Source organism: Camarhynchus parvulus, chromosome 3, assembly GCF_901933205.1.
Source record: "Camarhynchus parvulus chromosome 3, STF_HiC, whole genome shotgun sequence".
NCBI lineage: Eukaryota > Metazoa > Chordata > Aves > Passeriformes > Thraupidae > Camarhynchus > Camarhynchus parvulus.
The window spans coordinates 11764542-11784424 of NC_044573.1; the positions used below are offsets into that span (position 1 = coordinate 11764542).

Consider the following 19883-nt stretch of genomic DNA (forward strand, 5'->3'; position numbering starts at 1 on the left):
CTAATATTTTTCTTATGATGGGTCAAGTCATGGAGATTTATTTTCACTGAAATGAAATGTACTGTGTGTGTATGTACTATATAATTTGCTCTGCTGTATAATAATCAGTGTTCTGGGAGGATTTTTAAAGCAAAAATTGAGGAGCAAGAACAAATTTTTTTTAGACTTTCCTATCTTAGCTAAAATGTTTAATTGTGCCTATCTGAGGCACTTGTTATTCTGGATATTCCTGTTTCTGTAATGTATTTGAATTAGTAATGAACTGTCCTCCAGAGGCCTCTCATGACTGTGTGCTTCCTTAAAGCATCTCAAAACTGTCTGCTGAGGTATCTGGGAGCATCTGCTTCAGGAGGATCTGTTTGGAAAGGCTGTCACTAGACTTTGGGTTCTGGGAGCCACATGTTCTCCCAGCCCAAGACAGTCTGCCTATTGATTTTTCCCAGAAATTATTCTCTGCACTTCCTCGTTCAGCTGCTCTCCTGAATGATTGTCTCCAATGCAATTTCTTCATCTCCCCAGGTCATCTTAATAAACTATTCATCATTAGCTGGCTACTAAAGCCAAGAGAGGAGTAACAAAAGATAAGTGGCAATAAATGCTGCTTGCCCATTTCCATGGAAGGAGTTACAATTTAGGAATATCAGCATCTCTGAAAGAGAAGGTCCCTTCCTCAGCTGAACACCCATCTTTGTCTGCCAGCATGGTCTCAACGTCCTCTGGAGCCCACCATGCCTGAGGGGAAAAAGTGCCATCGACTCAGTGTTTCCATTTTACACACATTTTTCTGTCTCCCCTGCAAGCTTTCATAGCCAAAGACAAAATTTAGTAATTCCTGAAGCAGGGGCAGCAGATATGTGTGTCCCAGGGGCTGGAGGGCAATAAGTTCTGAGCCCCATCTCTCTGGACTGCCTGTGTGGAGCCAGATTTCTGTGGAAAGTTGTCATTTCCTCCAAAGACCCTTTTTCTTGTTTGACCCTACAAAGTTTCATGCATTTTCAGCATTGCTGGCAATAAACTGAAAGGAGTGTAATACACTCCCTTAGTGCTGCAGTATGAGCAGATATCTGTCCCCCAAACTGTACTGATTATAAAATCGATTCTTGTAATGATGTAGCTTCGTCTGTTGGATCTGGTTGTTATCAGTCCCAATTCTGCAGACTAATCATGTGCTTTTTCAGATTAGAGAGACCATTTTAAAACCTTTACATGGACAATTAATTTGATGCAACCAAACTCTCCACAGATTTTCATCTGGATTGTTGGCATGGTGCTAAAGCACTGATAGAAATAAAATCCCCTTTGCTTCTGTCTGCTGTGCAGAAATTTGCATTTTTTTTTCCTGAGCCTGCAGGGATTTATTTGAGGAAACATGGTTTCCTGCCCTTTGGAGAAGACAAGAAGGCACAGCATTGGGATCTCCTGATAATCTCCCTCAAAGACTGATGCACTATCTGACTCCAGGTGTGGAGTTGCCATTAGTGTTCACTTGGTTAAATGGGTTTTCCACTTATTTAGTAAGGCCAGTACAACATCTGTGTGTATCTTCAGCAAAGTAAAGAGATGATGAGAAGAGTCAGTCCTTGATTTCATTTCTGAAACATCAATATCTGCTAAGAGATATTACCCTGTAACTCCCTGGTGTTCAATAAATCATGGCAGGGAGACATGTTTTTCATGTTCACAAGGGGAAGTGACAGGACAAAGTGTCAACTATCTATTTTTAAAGGTCAAAAGTCTCTAATATTTTTAAGAAAAATGGCTTTTCTTTTGTAACCTGTTTAAATCAATGCAGTAGCATTTTGCTGTCACTTCAGAGGGAAGTTTTCAAAAGTAGATTTTAGACTGCCTTGTTTCTGATCAGGCTGAAGAAATAAGAGCCACTCCATCCATGACAGAGAGACAGAGAGGACAGAGGTAGCCAGGTGTTTAATTTTTCAGTTCAGACACGTCTCAGGCAGGTCCCGTGGGGGCTCACCCAGTGAATGCTGGGCAGGATTGCTGGGGCAACACCACATTTACTTGTGAAGCTTGACATAAATTGTGGCATCAGTCAAAGCACTGAGTAAAACTGACCTGGAAAATTGCTCTAAAGAGCATTTATATTTATAGAAAGGGGGGGAAATAAGCATTGCTGGCCTTTTTTGCCTTCTCCTTTCCCTTAAATGAACACAATGCTGTTGATTTGTAGCAGTACAGAGAGCACAGCGAGGCCACCTGCTCTGGGAATCAGTACCTTGAACCTCCAGCATCACTCCTGATTTCAGGTACCCACAGAGTGAAAGACAAGCGTTCCTGGGAATCCACGGGACAGCTATGCCACAGCAAAACTGCATCAAAGGTGAAGGATAATAGCCAATAAATACCCAATTATAATGTATCACAGGAAATACAAGGTGAACAGATCAAGTCTATAGCCTGTGTACACACCTGCTCTGGAAGGGAATTGAAGGAAGGCTGTAGGAGTTTACAGAGATGGAGTCACCACCAGGTCCTGTGTGCCTGCAGAGGGGTGAAATCCCTCCTTCACACCATGTGCCACATCTGTGTGCAAGGTGCACACACCAAGCAAGGACCAGAGAAGCCTTGACAGACAGGGCAGTCCCCCCTGCTATTCCACCACGGGGAGAAGAAATGCAGATATCCACAAATCCCACACTTACTGTGGCCATCAGACAGCCAAACTCACCAGGTGGGCAGCAGTTTCTCTCTGCCATTCCTGCTGCAGGAACTACAAGGTCTTCATGCTCAAAATCACACATCCCTGGGCATTGTGTGAGAGGCTAATGCTGGTCCAAGCTGCTCTTCTGCCTCTTGTATGCTCTGCTCTTCTTTTGACACCACTTACCTCTCACTGATCTCTGTTATCTGTACACAGGCATGCATATATAAAGCACACAATTTTTTAAAACAGTCCTATTTCCAAGCAGGAGAAGAAATTACCTTGTACCCTATCCCTGCGTGCTCTACTCTGATCCTGAAAGGAATTCCTATCATAAAAGACCAATAAACCTCCAATCTATTATTCTTTTGTTATTTTGAAGCATTAGACCACTTGGCCCCAAGACCATTAGTTTGTGAGTTGAATCTTGTTTTTTCTGTAAGATTTTGGTTAGCCTAAGAGACTTTTCCTTCAGTGGACTACAGAGAAACTGCCATGAACCCTAAGTCCTTTGCTAACAGAATTGTTTAAAAGGCCATTTTGATGTATCTTGATTTTTACAGGTTGCACTCTGGGTGCAGCTGGTTTGAAGAGGAATCCTTCCTCTGGATCACACTGGGCTCTGCCACAGATGTCATGAAGTTGTACCCCCGGCCTTGCCTAAGGGCAGCTCTGCAGGCAGATTAAATGAATGATTTTTCCATCTCTCTCTCCTCTAACACAGGCTCTGACTGTCACACATGGAAATGACACACTGCACTCAGTTGCTGGGGAATGGGTAATAGTGATTCCAGTTTGCTGCCTTAGTGGCAAATTAGAGGAGATCCCTTAATCTTGTGATATCACATCTTAGAGTCTTATATTCTCTTTGCAGAAAAATAAAGACTGCTGTCCTTTGTGCCTTTGGAAAATGCATTTACTGAATGCTTTTTCATCTTTTAGGCTCTATTTGAGTGAACAATTTATGCTTTCAAGGATCACTGGTGATTTCAGCTCTGCATGCAGTGAAAACTAAGCTCAGGCAGATGCCTAAGCACTTTGCAACCACTGGGTGGTTTGGATATTTGGGGTTTTCTTGGAAGAAATTGCCCCCGATTTTTTTGCACATCATCTATTCCAAGGCTTGTCTGTTTGAGAAGTGATGCTGGGATTGCTGGCTGGGTTTCCTACCATAGCTACCAGTAGCACTAATAGTGTCATTCATTCCAAACAAACAACATAATAACAGCCCTATCTTCTCTCTTGATGACATATAATCAGATCTGCATTATGAGCAATCATCTGTTTGTGTGTGTTTATACTGCAAGACAAAACACTTGCACAAACACTAGCCAGCAATCCCTTTTTTCTCTTTGTAGCTGCTGCCTCAGGTGTTATTTGCTCTCCTCTGCAGAGGATCTGAGTCTGCTGAGTTGGTTGTTTGATGTGAGCAGCAGTGGTTTGCACTTTTAATGTCATGGATGCCTGTGTCCAAGACAGTGTTGTTTGGGGTTTCCAGGAGCAGGTGTGCACTTTTTTGCTAGGTATGAATGAATAGCTCACACAAATTATGCGACCAAATCCCAGATTATTGCTGCCTGTTGTTCACAGTGTGTGCCTGATCTGCTAAACAGAATGGTTTTATTTCATTTGTCCTTCTTACCTGAACAACAGCCCTGTCAGGTTTATGTGCAGCCCAAAACTGGGATTCATCTGCAAAGAACAATTAAGAGCAAGGTTATCAACACCAGGATTTTCTGGAGAGGGTATAGCAGAGGATACAGTTCATTGCAAGGGACAGAGGGTCTGTTTCCTCACCACTGCAATCCCCTGAACACAGAGGATGCAGCCCAGCACCAGAAGGGTTACTGCCTTCTGCCACTGACAGTTTTCCCTTCTGTCCCTTTTGCTGGTCTTGAGATGCTCATAACCTCATTAGCTGAAAAAGAGGTTTGCTTCAGCTGGAAGACAAAAAAATGTCCTTGTAAATGGACATATTTATATATGTCCATGTTTTCATTCCCTGTTTAAAAAAACCAAGCCTGTTGCCTGTGTACCTGTGAATGGGAATGCTAGAATGAAAGCCAAGTCATTTCCCACATCTCTGGCAGCCCCCTCACAGAGGTGTTATTTCATTCTCTTTAAAACACAATCTCTAAAAAACTTACTATTTTAAAAACCTAATCTTGCAAAAACAGTTTAGAGATTCCTATCTTCCTCCCTCTCTTCATTCCTTTCCCTCACCATGCATTCTCCAAGCCTTCCAGAGTGCCATGGCCTGCTGGTGCCCCAGCTTAATCAGATCTGTATCTTCCATTTCTTCAATCAAAACAAAGCCAAGAACCTACCACACTCCCAGGAAGCCAAAACACTCTTCTGATGCAGAAACATTCATTTTTAAGCAACCCATTAAAAAAGCTGTGTCATCCAAGTTGTTCCAAAGTTAGATAGCAGATTGGATCATAAAAAATTATTACCCTTGGCAGCACTATCTGCTGGGTGAGGTCACAACTGTATTATGGTTTCTTAATAACCCTTTTTTCCCTGTGTAAGGCCAACACATCTGCAACATTTTTTCCCTGAACTTCTTAGTGGCATGAAGTATTTGCTGGCTAAATGTATTTGTTGGTATTAAAGGTGGTGCTTTTTCTGAAGATTTTCTTTTTTCTAGAAAAGTGATTTTTAGATTGTGGGGAATGGTAAATATATACCTGACCACCCAAAAAGAGCATGAGGAAAACCAAACTAAACCTTAAAAGTGTGAGACACTTCCCACATTGTTAAATCTTTGAGACTGTAGCTAGGCAAGTGAATTTTATATTGTCATATAAATACCTCATAGGGAGTGTTTGCTTCTATTCTATTCTATTCTATTCTATTCTATTCTATTCTATTCTATTCTATTCTGTTCTTCTGGATATTTCTACTTATATCTTGTACTTATTTTTAAAGAAAATAGGAAGATGATAAAAAGTCTTTGAAACATCCCTTGCAATGGCTGTGTATCTCACATGGCATGAAGGAATCCCTGTTTCCAGGGATTTTGTTGCTGCTGAAAATTAAGTAATTTTGAAACATTTTGTTGCTGCTGAAAATTAAGTAATAAAGAGGAGCACACTCACATGTGGAGCTGCTGCTAAACAAGCCCAGTTCTGAATGCACCCTGCCAAGCACCTATTGTCAGTCCTCATGTACTTTTATTTTCTTATTCTCCAGCCAGTTTAGAGCTCCTGGAGCAGTGCAGAGTTGGATTTCTTCCATTAAAAAAAAAAACCACCAAACTTGAGGAAACAGAAGGGAGAACTTCTTACTAAACTAAAAAATATTAAACCACTAAGGCATTTTTTAAAACTGAAAAGGTCAGGTGAAAAACATGCCTTCTTTTGCAAGGCTTCTGTTCGTCTAAAATGGGCAGGTAATCTGTCAGGTATGGTTCAGCAGTTACTTAGAAGAGAGTGGAACACATTTATATTCCTCTGATTAATTTTTGTGATTATTTTTTGGCTGTGCACCTGACATTACAATCTCTTGTTTTACCTCGGGCCTATTTGAATCTATTTGCAGCCATCATAATTTCAAAAGAACAAGATATCCAGGAACAAGTGTCATCCCATTTCCAATCTATTTATCCAAGGTTTCATCCCAAAGATGTGTGTAGTTACCTTATGATTAAAATGCAATAGACCATGAAAATATCACTGAATTACAACTGTATTACAAATTTTACTTCCTACAGCTGACCTCAGCCCGAGAAAGTAACATTTTGGCACCATTTCCAAAAATATGGCAGTGAGGAATCTTTTGGCATGGCTGTCTTTGCCTTGACCTTCCTGGTCAGTGCCAGGATATAAGTGATGTGATTGGGACAGGGGACACTGCAGTAATGCCCGCTTGATTCAGCAGGGGAAATCCTGAGCTCTAAATTACACCAGAGCCTAAGCACACACATTAAGGAAGCAAAGAAAGATGTGTTCTGGACTAGCAGGAGATGCATTCTGGTGTGGTGATAGCAGTAAAACTGGCCATTTATATTCTGCAGTTCTCTGGCTGTAAGTGGGCATTAACTGTACAGACCATGTCAAATGAGGTTTGCTCCAAGGTGTGGAAGACTTCTTCACTTCTGTGGTCTCCAGCTGGTGCTAACAAGGGCACATCTGCTGGTGGCTTAATTTTAGTCTCTGTTCTTCCCATTGGGTCAAGACAGCAGTGTCCTGTTGCTGAAGTGGTGCAATATTTCTTGGGAACTTTTTAGCTGTCTTTGTTTTCAGTCACCTTCACCCCCTCTTTTCTTCACTGAGTTAAAAGGTTTCATTAAATTTCTCTCAGTAATTAGTAATGTCAGAAGGCCAGTAGCCCATGATGGACAGACCCTGACTTCTAATGCACAGGGAATGGTGACAGCAGGATATGCAGGGCTGATGCTGCAGATACAAACTCCAGCCTCGGATCTCTGTTCCTGACTGTTATTGTTGCTTGCCCCTTGTACTCATCAGCGTTTCCGTTTTCTTATCTGATATCAACCTTGTTTTTAAAACTCATCAGTAATCTGAGAAGAAGTTCCTTGTGAATTTTTCACTTCTCCATTTTCTGCTTCACCATGACTTGAAATATCTTGACTTCTAAATTATTTTTCAGAGAGATCTCACAGAATGATGCCTTGGAGGTCATAGAAGCAAATGTGTTTTCCAACCTTCCCAAACTACATGAAATGTAAGTAATGAGCAATCTAAATGCAAAGGAGACAATTATAAAGATTCATTATAGGCAAGTATCAAAGGTTTTGCAGTTTGGTTCAGGTAAGCACTGAAGAATTTGTAGCATTATAGGAGCATTTGAAATCTCCCTTTGTCTTTTCCATCTTCTTATCTAGCTGCCCCTTTCTTTACCTGCTCAGGCAAAAATTTATCCTCAGATCACTGCCAGGATTAAAAGGTGGTGGGGTCTGTCTGTCCATGGTAGGCTGCTCCCTGAAATCATCCAGATCTTCTGCTGCCAAAAAGAAAATCTCAGTGCATTGTTCCACTGCATCATGGGACAAACACAGTTATCAATATATTGATATATTTTGCTCTGATGTTTCATTTCCTCTTTGCAGAAGAATTGAGAAAGCCAACAACCTCGTGTACATCGATAAAGATGCCTTCCAACACCTTCCAAGCCTCAGATATTTGTAAGATCTTTTGCTCTTTACAACTCCTAGTGTCACTTTGAATTACACACCTGTGTGTTTGTCCAGCTGGTGCTGAGCACTGTGGGTGATAAGACAGGATGATTCTCTCTCCTCACTACCAGTTGCACATTATCAAGACACATTTTCATGCCTGCACATTCCTCAGAAAAGCTGAAGATAAAGCTTCCACAGAGTCCCACACACAAGTTCCTCAAGCCTTTCTAAGCAAGAGGTTGAAAATGAGTGATGAGTAGAGGAGCTGGAGCTTCCTTACGTCTGTAGAAACAACTTTAGGTTGAAATTCCTCCTGGGAGCTTAGGGAAAAAAATTAAATCTCTCATCAGTCTTTGCTATGGTGCTGCCTTCTGTTATATGTCTCATACATGGCATTAAACATTCAGATTATTTTTTCTTTGGCAAAAGTGGTGTTATAGCCACGGTCTTCATAAGTGCCTGATGTGAGATGATTAGATCCCCAAAATACAAACATATAGCTGTATACAGATACAAAATAATTGTATACAAAATACAGCTGTATGTACAGCTTTATTTCCTCAGCCAGCCTCACCAGGAATATGATTTGCACCACTGTGGTTGCCACATCCGCTTCTGTGGAGATGCCATCAAAATTCAGTGGTAACTGAATGCATCCTTACAGGAAGCTGGTTACTCAAATGTATTTTGGCTGCTTTTAGCACATGGTTTTAATGTGACTGATGGTCTCTCCTCTGTGTTAGAACCCCAATGAAGTCCAGTGAACTCCATACAAAACTAGTTGGTTTTAATGGTGGCAGCTTATACAGCTCAAATGGTACCCTTTGGTGAGCAGGATACCAGTTTATTCACCCTGCAGGATACCAACTTAACTTTTGTATGTCCATCCCCCTGAACACATAAACGCCGTCTGATTTCCCTGACTGACACAAGAAACCTTACTCATACAAGAAGCCTTGTTTTCCTTACTCATGTGAGAAGCCTGGCCATGGTTTGTACATTTCAGTACATAAAAGGAAACATTTCATTGTCTGGTTAGAGATTTTATATAGTATGAAATCAGGTCAGTGGTTTGATAAGCATAGCTCCCAGTAAGCCAAAGAGTGTTTAAAGTCTCTGAAAATCACTAGTATCTGACAGGTTCTGGGCTCAAAAATGCCAAGGTGTATTGCTTTGAATTTTTACTTTAAGATTTGAGATTTAAGACTTGGACTTTAGGAGATAAGGTGTATTTAGCACTACAGAAGCCATTACAGTTTAAACCCTCATTGAACTGGAATATGTGTCTAGATTTGGAGTAGGATTTTTGCTCTTCCCAATATTTTGACTGATTCCCACTTTATCAAATTCATCAGGCACCTTGGTAAACTTTACATTTTGTGTTTGCATAACAGCAACACAGATTTTCTCTTGACAGTGGGGAAATAAAGCTCTAAGTTTGCATCGTCATGAGGAGATATCATGTGCCTTTTTCCTCCCATTTCCAGCCTGAGTCATTCAGCAGTGACCGCTGCCTTTGAGTAGCTCTGGCCACCAAAGAACAAAACCACAGCACTTGTTTATTCCATGTAAAATCCCCAGAACAAGCTGCTGTGGGGAGTACAGTTGTCAGATGTACAGATGGGTGGAAAGAATGAGAGCACATTTGTCTCACATGTAATCGAAGCAGAAATGTGAACGTACTAAAGAACACACAGTGAGCATTTAAATATGGGACACGGAAATCATAGAGGAAGGTAAATTCACACTTTAGATATCTGAAATAGTGAAAGTTTTTCTCTTGGCACTAGTGGATGTTAAACACTTGTGAACACTTGTCATTCCACACTCTCATGCATGTTGACTCAAATATTCCACCTATGTAAAAATTCAGCTGCAGCAGCAATCCTATGACCTATAGAAGCAACAGATTGAAAATACAGAGGATTGCTTGTCTACCTGACCATTCCCCTGTCCTCTTCAGCTAGTTTTACTTGCTTCTTGATATCAGGGGAAACTGCGTTATGAAGTTTTTTCAAGGTTTTTTCTCCTGTGAGCATAGAGGGCTAGAAGAGACTCTCCAGCTGCTGTATCCTATTTCTTCCCAGATCCACTTCATATATCCCATTAATTAAGTGCTTTATTGAAATTTCTGATGCTCTTCACTGTTCTCTGCTTTCCTCCATTTTCCAGGAGAGGCTTTTCTGGAAACTTAATGATTTGGTAACTAGAAGATTTCCTCTAGTTTATTCACGGCCCCTTCATTCATGTTCATTCTTGTGCCAAAGCTTTTCTCTGATTTATGTTCATAAAATCCATCTTTGGTGCTTACTCCACTAGTGGATTCATGCTGCATCCCCTCTGTGCCTTCATTTTAGGAGGTAAAACCCCCCAGTCTTGCATGATTAGAGAGAGTACAAAAGGAGCAGGTTTCATGGCTGGGAGCTTCTGAACAGATGAATGTGGGGTTTGTTCTAATAGCAAGGGTTGAGGAAGACGTGCTGGGTGTATAAATCTGTACAATATTGTTGGCTTCAGTGGAGCTACATCATTTCCCAACACAGGGACTGGGAGCAGTACACAAAGTTCTTGGGGAAGAATTCTGCATCCAATGAGCTGGACGTGATGCTGAGTAACATCATGCTCAAATCAACATGCTCAAAGCCACACCTTTGTATTCTCTCCTCCTACATTTCTGGAGGAAATATGCCATTTTCTCCATCCCCTGGCTTCACTGACTGGTTTTCCTATTCAGTTTTCCCTTTTGGAAACTGAATAGGCAGAAAGTTTTCCTGTTTGAAAGGGTAGGATAGTTAATTTAATGAGAAAGCAGAAACCTTGGTGGATGGCTGTAAAACACCATCTGATAAAGGTAACCCAGTCCTCATATTCACCTTCCTGTGACATGTAGGGAAGAGGCAGTATTGAAAATATAAGGTAAGGTGTTGAGGATGTTAACAGATTGATGGTTTTTCTGTTAAGTTTGGGGTGGGGGGTTGTGGTGGTTGTTCAGGGCTTTTTATACAATACACAAGCAAAAGGTTGTAAACATGTGGGACTACAGTTCAAAATAATTCATAAAAGAGTAAAGCATCTGCGTGGAACAGCTATTGCAGAAATGATAAAAATTTTAAGGCCATGAAAGGAAACTTGTAAAACCTGGAAACTTGTAAACCTGTACAACACTGCCTAATTTTCACATCAATTGCTGTAAGTTAGGAAGGAATAGCACACGGTTTTGTCAATATCTTGTCACATAACAGATTAGGTGATTGTGTCTGACTGTGTAAGGAGGTACAGAGTGACCAAGCTGCAACCAGCATCTCAAAGCACAAGGACTTGGGTACCTGCCCATCCTTGGATCATTGTGGTTCTTCTGAAGCTCACAGCTATGGGGACAATCTGGCAGGGTACAAGACACATGCTCTGATTCCTTACACAATTCTGGGGCTGTAGCAGAATGCTTAAAACACAATGCAGAAAAACTTTCAGAAAGAAAAATATATTTACTGGTGCTTTTAGTTCAGAAAACACAGAGGAAAAAAAATCAGTCTCAATGTCCAAAATTGAGCCCAGGTACTACAGCCCATTAGTTTAATGACCTTTGCAACACATTGTTTGCAAGGCTTTCTCTGTGTTTCTACAAAAATTGTTGTATAGCCACTCGGTCATGTTTATGGGCAGGCAAGAAGCTCTAGCTAGCCTTGTCAGTCCCCTCATCAGTTTCACGGGCTCATTATGGTCACCAGCTGTTGAATATTAATATGCTTTTATCTCTGTCAACTTGGAGACAAATACATTTCCTCCCAGCCCCTTTGTCACTCCCTTGTCTCCTGCATCATCATTACCAGTATGGCAAAAGCACAAAGGAGAGGAAAATGCTGAAAAAACACAGAGCTGAACGGCCTAAACCTTCTAGAAACAGGCAACCTTAACTTTCCCACCAGTCTTTTAGAAGCAGTGAAGAGAATTGCTAATTGGTTTTCTTGGGTATATGCCAGAGAGACAGACTGCTTCAAAATGGTGACTTACTGACCTTTTCATGGGTACAAGATTATTTATCTGGCTCTCATTAGGGAGACCTGTGGCATAGTCTCCTTAATAATGTAGTGATGGCTTTTCAAACTCATTTTCTTTCCAAAATTAGTTATCATATGTGATCTATGTCCTTTGGTTCATTTTTGAGGGGTGTCCATGTCCTGTATGAAGCAATCTCAGCTTACAATACAAACATTTGAATGTAACAGTCCTTTCAGGTTATTTTTGAGGGCATACAGCAGAATTGTTGGAGGGGAGGGAAAATGTAGGTCCCAAAGTTATAGGTTTTGCCTGCAGAAGAAGCAGAGCCCAACTCCAAAGTCTTTCAGCAACTGGTACCTGTCTGCTGCTTCCTAAACACAAATCTGCATTTGCAGGTGCAGCAAACCCCACAGAATTCCTGACCCTTTTCTTGGAGTTGACTCTTCAATAAAAAGAAGTGATGCTCCACTCCTTCCTTTGGCCTCACAGTTACAGACCTTTCCCCAGGAGTGGGGGCTGCAGATTTCAGAAGCCTGGGATACCTGAATCAGGGGGATGTCCCACTGCAATCAGGCTCACAAGCACCACCAAGGGACCAGTGTGACTAAGGGACACAAAAATAATGCTTCCTGAGTGAAGTTGTGTTTATCTCTGCCTACCTTGAGTTTGCAATTTAGCAAATGCCCACAGTAAATTGATGAGGTGAACTGTGTTCCCAGATTTGCCAGAATAGCTCCTACAATTTGGCACCAAAAAAAACCCCAGCCAAATTGCTATATCTGGAGATAAGTAGCTAGAATCTTCCAGGAATTAGTTTCTGAAATATTTTTTTTCTCTGCTGATTGTGGCGCTCTGTTTTCTTAAGTGCTGACTCTAGTAAGCCTTTTCAGAAAGACAATTAATACCTTGGAAAGCAGCCATCAGCAGTCTGAAAAAAAAAATATTCTCACCAAGCTGTTTATGCATGGCAAGGGGGGACTCAGTTATAACACAGATTAAAGAGGACACTTGTTTAAAGTGAGGTTACTAAGGATGTATACATTGTATGGTAAATATATTGACAAAGCTGTCCTGCAGGAAAGATATTCAGTAAATTGGATTATCTACATTCTAGAAAGATTATCCACTTTAAGGCCTCTGGAGATTTGCTGGTGGAATAAAAAGAGAGGGAAGATCTAGGCTGCAGTCTACCTAAATATTTTTTCAGTTCTTTTTTCTGCTTTTAATTAAAAGAACATCCTCTGCCGCTCCTAATCACCATTCTGTGCCTCTGTGCAATCAGTGCCTTGTACCACCTGTAGATTTACTTCAATACGTAATGATTTGTCAAAGATGCTTTCCTCTTCATCTCATGCTGCTCAGTTGACACCAGTGAAAATTGAGCCCTGAACGCTTTGGAATTACTGGAAAGATCAGAACTAACCCAAGGCATTGGGAATGGTTTTTCTCCCATGTATGGTGAAAGCCTTGATAGCCAATGTGGAATTTTGATATGCTGGGATTAAGTTGCCCTTGGGAGCAGGGTTTGAATAGCAGATGCTAGAGCCCTGTCACCTTTCATTGCTGCACCAGGAGGACTGAGATCTTCTTGGGAAAGGACTGTAGAAAGAAAAGCTTCTTATGTCTTCTCTGCCCTACAGTAGCCACACACTGCTTGGCAGCAGTCTCCTCCTTCATTTTCCTGCTAGGGAAAATGTTTGCCATAATTTGTGTTTAAAAGGGGCTTGTAAAATAGGAGTGCACCAATATTTAGCATATGATGCATTTAAAATTAAAGGCAGCTTTCCACTAAAACCCTGTGTATCTCCAGTAATTTAGAGAGTGTATTTTAAAATATTGTAAGGGAGACTTACAGGTTCTTCTCCTATTGCTTCTAATTTTTTTTTGGCGAAGTTCTTTTACGAAGTGTAAGTGCAGAAATGTTTTAGGTAACAATGTATAATCCACCTGCTTCATTAATCTTGCTTTCTATTTAACTATATGTAATAGTTTCTCACAGGCATTTCTGTGGAGCTTTTTTGGTCACACATGACAGCTGTTATTTTTAAGTTAATGCAATGTCAGACCACTCTGAACCCTGAGATGAAACAGTCTTGACATTTCAGCAACTTTCCCAAATTGACTTCTTGAATATTCACTAATACTACTTTAATTTTTCCCTGCATATGAACCATTGCTTTCTGTTACAAGATGAGACAGATCAAAGTTGGCTTTTCAGCATCTGAGGATACCCAGATACCATCTCAGGGAGCTCAGAGCAGTACTTATGCAAGTGAATGACCTTTTTATGGACTTATGTGTCACCCTGAGTTCCCAAATGTAGGATTTGGTTGTCACATGGAGACGTTTAGTTTCAGTTCAAATTATGAAACCTGAAAGACTGCAACTCTCCTGAAATGATCTAGGTTCATAAAAAAACATCATATGACCAATGTTCCCTTTTTCCAGTCTCAAACAGTCCTTTGATCACAATTCAGCTATTCAGGAATGATTCTGTTTAAAAAAATAAATAGAAGGAAAAAATCTGATCTAATAATAAAAGAATGTTGTTCTAAGTGCCAGGATAAAAAAAAAAAAAACAAACTTATATATCCTTGCATATAAGATGCAAGGTGTTCTTTAAGAAACCAATATTCTCAGTGAAAAGTTACCTTCTTTACCATCTCATATATTAAAAACACAAAGATATAATCAAACTTTCAAGAATTCATATTTTCTCTTTGTTTGGTGGGGTAAACATGAGACTTTTTGGTGTCTGGAAAATGCTCCCAAATGTTCAGAGGCCAGTCCAGTCCATCTCCTCCCTCCAGCACTGAGCCCTCCTCCCAGCCATCAGCAGCCACCACTCATCTCCTGCTGCGTGGCAACATCACATTCTTTCCTGACCTTGCAGCTGCTCTGGATAACAAAATTTGACTAAATTGGATGTGGTCCATCTCTCTGGATACCTGTGACCTCAGTGGCTGTGAGCACAGGGATGTCCCTCAGAATCAGCAGCTCTGGGGTGATGTTTCATGGGCAAGAACCACAGTGCAGAGGCCAGTGATGGTCAGTGCAGACGGAGGGTGGAGGTATCTAAGGAGAGAGGCTTGGGTCCATTTCCAGCTGCAAAACTGCTGAAATGTTCCCATGGTTTTGGCTCCTCACTATCAAAGGTTCTGGGGAGTAAAATGTCCTAATTCTCTCCTAATTTCATCAATTAATTTCCCCTGGAATTAATGCGTCCTCTATTCTAGTAGAAGGTTAAAATTGTGGTGGGTTGATACTTTTGTCTTAAAACATCTACCATGACAATAATTATCCTTTGTCAGTGCACTGATTTCTTAGAATATGTTGGGAAATTAATATGGACAATTTATTGAGATCATCAGGAGGGACTGTGTTATCATCCAAGGTAGGGTTTCTCCCTTTACCTCTATAGGCAGAATTCAGCTTATACTTCGGACAAAAAACTTTTTAAATTACAATGTCAAGTTTCCTACTGGGAAACTCCACTTTTGTGTCTAAACTCTGCCTTTTGTGACAACCATTTTCAGTCCAATATTCTTTCTTCTTCATTAATTGTTGCCTTCTTTCCAGGGGCAGACTGAATAATCTTCATCTTCTCTTCCCCTTAGGTTAATATCAAACACTGGCCTTCGGTTTTTACCTGCTGTCCACAAGGTTCACTCTTTCCAGAAAGTTTTGCTGTAAGTTTGAACGTTTGCTTTTCACTTTTTGAGTGTTCTTCTGCTCCAGCAAAACCTTTCAAAACATGATTTCCCATGTGTTTATTTATTAGCTCTGCTGGTGGAGTGTTGATTGTGATTTTGCAGGCATTGATGGTCAGAAGGTCTCAGGTCTCTCCAGGTCTCCCTTCTACAAATCATTGGAACTTGCACTTCACAGACCACTCTTCCTTTAACTGCAGTGTGAGCACGTGTCTGAGCAGCCCAGGGGACAGATAAGAGCCTTTGACTCCTCTGTCAGAAGTTGAAATCCAGACCAGGGTGGTGGCAGTGGAAATTTGTTGCCGCCTGGTGAAAATTTTCTGACCTGCATGGGAAGAGTCACTGATCTCAGAGCTGAGTTCCATCAGAAGTGGCCACACCACAAGAAAAGCAAAATAACAACAACAGCAGCAAACCACACCAAAACCCATACTCAGGGAATTATCTACCATACCCTTTTCCATTTTCCTCTGTCACTAAGACTGTCCAGAAAATCAAAATTTTTTTACTATGGAAAAATCCTGTGCCAACGAGGAAAAAAATATTTATGCAAAATTTTGTGTGAAAACAGGCTGTTAATTTCCTAAAGCACTTCTTCTGCAGAAAAAAAAAATGCATATCAGAAAAACTTGGTTTCTTTTTCACTGAAAAATATTTTGACATACATTTCTCGGTCAGTTCTTAGTATAACTGAAAACATTGTTTTGGACAAGATTTATTGTTAATTAACATACAAAGTTCTGCATCTTCAGATGTTTGATTAGAAGATTTCAACCTGCAGAAATATTACTCCTGCAATTATTAATGGCTATCTTAGTAATAGCCATTAATATCAATAAAAATGCATATGAAACATAGAGGGGATGACTGAATATAGAGTACAGACATATAAGATAAGAAATCCACTTCAGGAATACATTTGAGTTCTTAATTCTGAGAACTTCAGTTCATTGCTCCTCAAAACCATGAAGGAAATGCAGCAGCTGTGGCACTACAGGGACTTTCACCTGTACACCTTTGTGTTTATAATCTGTCTTAACTAGACAGGAATTACTGCATCCTGTACCAGCAAGAGCTTTGAATTTTTTAGGTCCAACTCCTCACTTTCCTGTAAGAATAAGTAGACCTTGATACTGATTAAGTCCCAAACTAGACCTCAGTTCAAACCTTGGATCCTCTGAGGCCAATAAGAGAATTCCCCTTGGCTTCAGCTGTGCCAATATTTAAGTCCCAACGACAGGTCTTGAAATTTATAGAGGGCAGAGCTTTAGTAGAGGGATACAGTTCACTCACATGGATGCTGTGTTCCCTCCCTACTCTTGCCCCTGCTGCCCCTCAGTTAGCTGAATGAAGCCTCTGTGTAAGTGGCACTCTGTGCAGAGTTGTGGCTACATGGAGCGGTCAGCATGAGATAATTTTGGAACCGCACTTAATTTCAAGCTTTGCAGATAATTAATTTTGTTCCATGCTTTCCAACAGAAACAGCATGGAAACAGCAATATCCCCAGTCTAAATTATGAGTAACATTATTTAACTTCTTTGAGGCCTATATTGAGCCAGCAACAGAACGTTCCTTTTTTTATATATATTTTTTATATCAGTCACAACTGAGGAAAGAAAGAAATTCTTATTTGTCCATTCAACAAATTGCACTGACAGGGGTCCTGCATTTAAGTTCTTAAGCACATACAAAGCTTATAAGCACCCTTGTTGACATCAGCTGGGGAATGATTCATGGGCTGGTAGGTGCCCTGCTGAATCAGGCCAGAAAGGCTAATGGCTTTCCTCCTTCTGGTTGGGAGGCTGGGAGAAGAGTTGGCCTCACAGCCCCCTCTCATTGCATTTTCTGGGGAGTGTGTTTGCTGGAGGAGCTATTTCATCCACCTCAGGGTTATAGACCTGAGCTTATATGCATTTTAATGTCTTCAGCCTATTGGGGAGGAAAGCATGGGGGTGTTGGAAATGTTTTGCTCCAACCTTTTTTATCAGGAAGGTTTGTGCTCTGAGGGAGAAAAATGTCTTGGAAACTTTGGTTATTACCCTCTGTCTGTTGTACTTCCTCAGATTGAATATAAGGGAAAAATACTGTGTTTGAAGCAGCATATTGTATTGAAAGGCTCATAGAAGTACAAAAAGGTGTAGTTTCTATTGTATTTTATTTTTCAGAGATATTCAAGACAATATCAATATACGTACAATTGAAAGAAATTCATTCATGGGCCTGAGTTCTGAAAGTGTGATTCTGTGAGTAGACATAGCAAACTCATTATTCTCCTTGTTAGCTCATTTCTTTTCCAGTACAGGGTCAAGGATAGCAGGAGTTGGGCACTTTTTCATACACTTCCAAATTCAATTTGAGATTTTACATCTCTCCTTGCCCCTGAGATCTCTGTATTCTGTTTCTCTGCCATGAAACAAATGAATGCTTTTGGGGTGTTTTTTTTTTGTTGTTATTGTGTTCTATTCCTGCTCTTTATTTTAGAAGCACATCAGAGAGTGAATTTAGTAATTACCAATGCCAAGGTTAAACACCTACAGCTACAGTTCCCTGCGATACAAATTGTGTTCAAAAGGATGGCACAACTCATAAATATTTACAGTCAGACGCATCACTTAAAGACATTTATTACTTGTCCTGAACGTATGAAGATGTTGTGGAAATGTGGTTTCTTTGTACACAATGTTAATGCATTGGTACAAGTGGGTTCTCAATGCAGTTTGGAGCTGCGTGGTTAGCTGGCCCTACATTTGGTTTGAACAGTCATGTATTTTAATGAACTAGCTGCCTTCTTTGATCCTTTCTCTCTGTATATCAAAACATACTGTTTGCTTGCTAACAAGCTGCCTTCCTTTCACTTAGCCAGTGGCCAAACTGGAAAAAATTCCCACCATGTGGTTTACCTGGCACACTGAGAGAGAAAAGCGAGGTTTGAATTGACTGAGCTCACGTCGATTCTGGGGGAGCAAGGTCAGACCATCAATAATGAAGAGAAGTCATTTGGCTTTATCTCTCCCTTTTCCTTATCAGTTATGCACAAGCTCTTGATACTTTTCTGAAGTTTTAAACACACACACACACACACACACACACACATATACACACAGGCTTTTTTCAAGTATATATTTTCACAAAGACTGTGTTTGTTTTCATTATACCACTGGAGGGTAAGATAAATATCCCAGAGTTTTGCTGTGTTTTGATCTCTCTGTGCTACTTGAGCAGCTTGAAGTTGGCTTTCCCCTTTCTCCCCAAAATGTTTCAGTGCTTATATCAGAAAGAAATTCTTTAGCAGGTTGCCCATAGAAGATGTGGATGCCCCATCCCTGGAAGTGCAAAAGGCCAGGCTGGATGGAGCTTTGTGCAGGCTGGTCTAGAGGAAGATGTTGCTGTCCGTGGCAGGGGGTTTGGAACTGGGTGATCTTTAAGGTCCCTTCCAGCCTAAATTTTCTGTGATTCTGTTATTGTCATGGGCTCCCCACACCCACCAGTGTCCTAACTTTACTCTAGTTCTCCCTAGACCAGTTTGGGACAGAGGCCCTGCATGCACCCTTTGAGAGGCCCTGATTAGGCTTTCCTTGTGCTGTGGTGATCTTAGTTCATTTTAGGCACAAATACGCCTTTTTTCTATACAAAACTGAAGTCCCAGCGACTCGGCAGAGTCACAGCAACATCATTTAGCACAAGCAGGGAAACAAAGATGATTGAATCATCCAGGACCCACTGAACCCCCACATTCTAGGGAGAAACCATTTTAATAGGCCTAGCTATGGAAGGCTCCAAGCATATTTCCACCAATAGTTTGGACTTAATCTTATGCTATGCATGGGATCAGCACAGGTGGGAGCTGAGGAGACAGTTGGTGATGAAGTGCTAGAAATTTGTGGAAGAAATCCACTTTGCTTCCAGGTCTGCATGCAACTTAGGCTGTGAGATAGATCTTTCCAGTCCTGAAATAGGGTGTAAATGGTACCTCAGGGACAGTGACCTGTTGCACTGGATGAATTTTAGAGTTTTAAAACTCTGCTCTAGCCATGAAATGATAAGGAAAAGCCCTCCTGTCCAAATTCTGATCTCTGCCTCCATTTTCACCTAGCTAATGTAAAAGTTAGTGGAGTCAGTAAGGATGCTGGTTGAAGTGAGGGGAGAATATGCCTCAATAGGAATTCATCTATTTGTACTATAATGAGGTCTCAGGATTTGGGTAATTTTTTTTACTCTTTTTACTACTCAGATGCTATTAGCAAGGTGACAGGAGTATATAGTCCACACTGTGTGGCTACAGTGACTGTTTTACAACCTTAGTATCTCATTGCATTAGCATCATGTTCAGTGAGAGAATGCAGCAAGTGCTAATAGTGTGATTAAAAACGT

General features: G+C 40.8%; 1 protein-coding gene across 1 annotated transcript in view; it reads left to right on the forward strand.

Annotated features, from left to right (window-relative positions):
• Positions 1-19883, forward strand: part of LOC115902295 (follicle-stimulating hormone receptor) — a 78664-nt gene that overhangs the window by 44995 nt on the left and 13786 nt on the right. Inside the window, exons 3-6 of the mRNA XM_030945710.1 lie at positions 7274-7348; positions 7734-7808; positions 15419-15490; positions 17678-17755. Of these exons, the coding sequence (XP_030801570.1) occupies positions 7274-7348; positions 7734-7808; positions 15419-15490; positions 17678-17755 (300 nt within the window). The remainder of the gene's footprint in view (positions 1-7273; positions 7349-7733; positions 7809-15418; positions 15491-17677; positions 17756-19883) is intronic.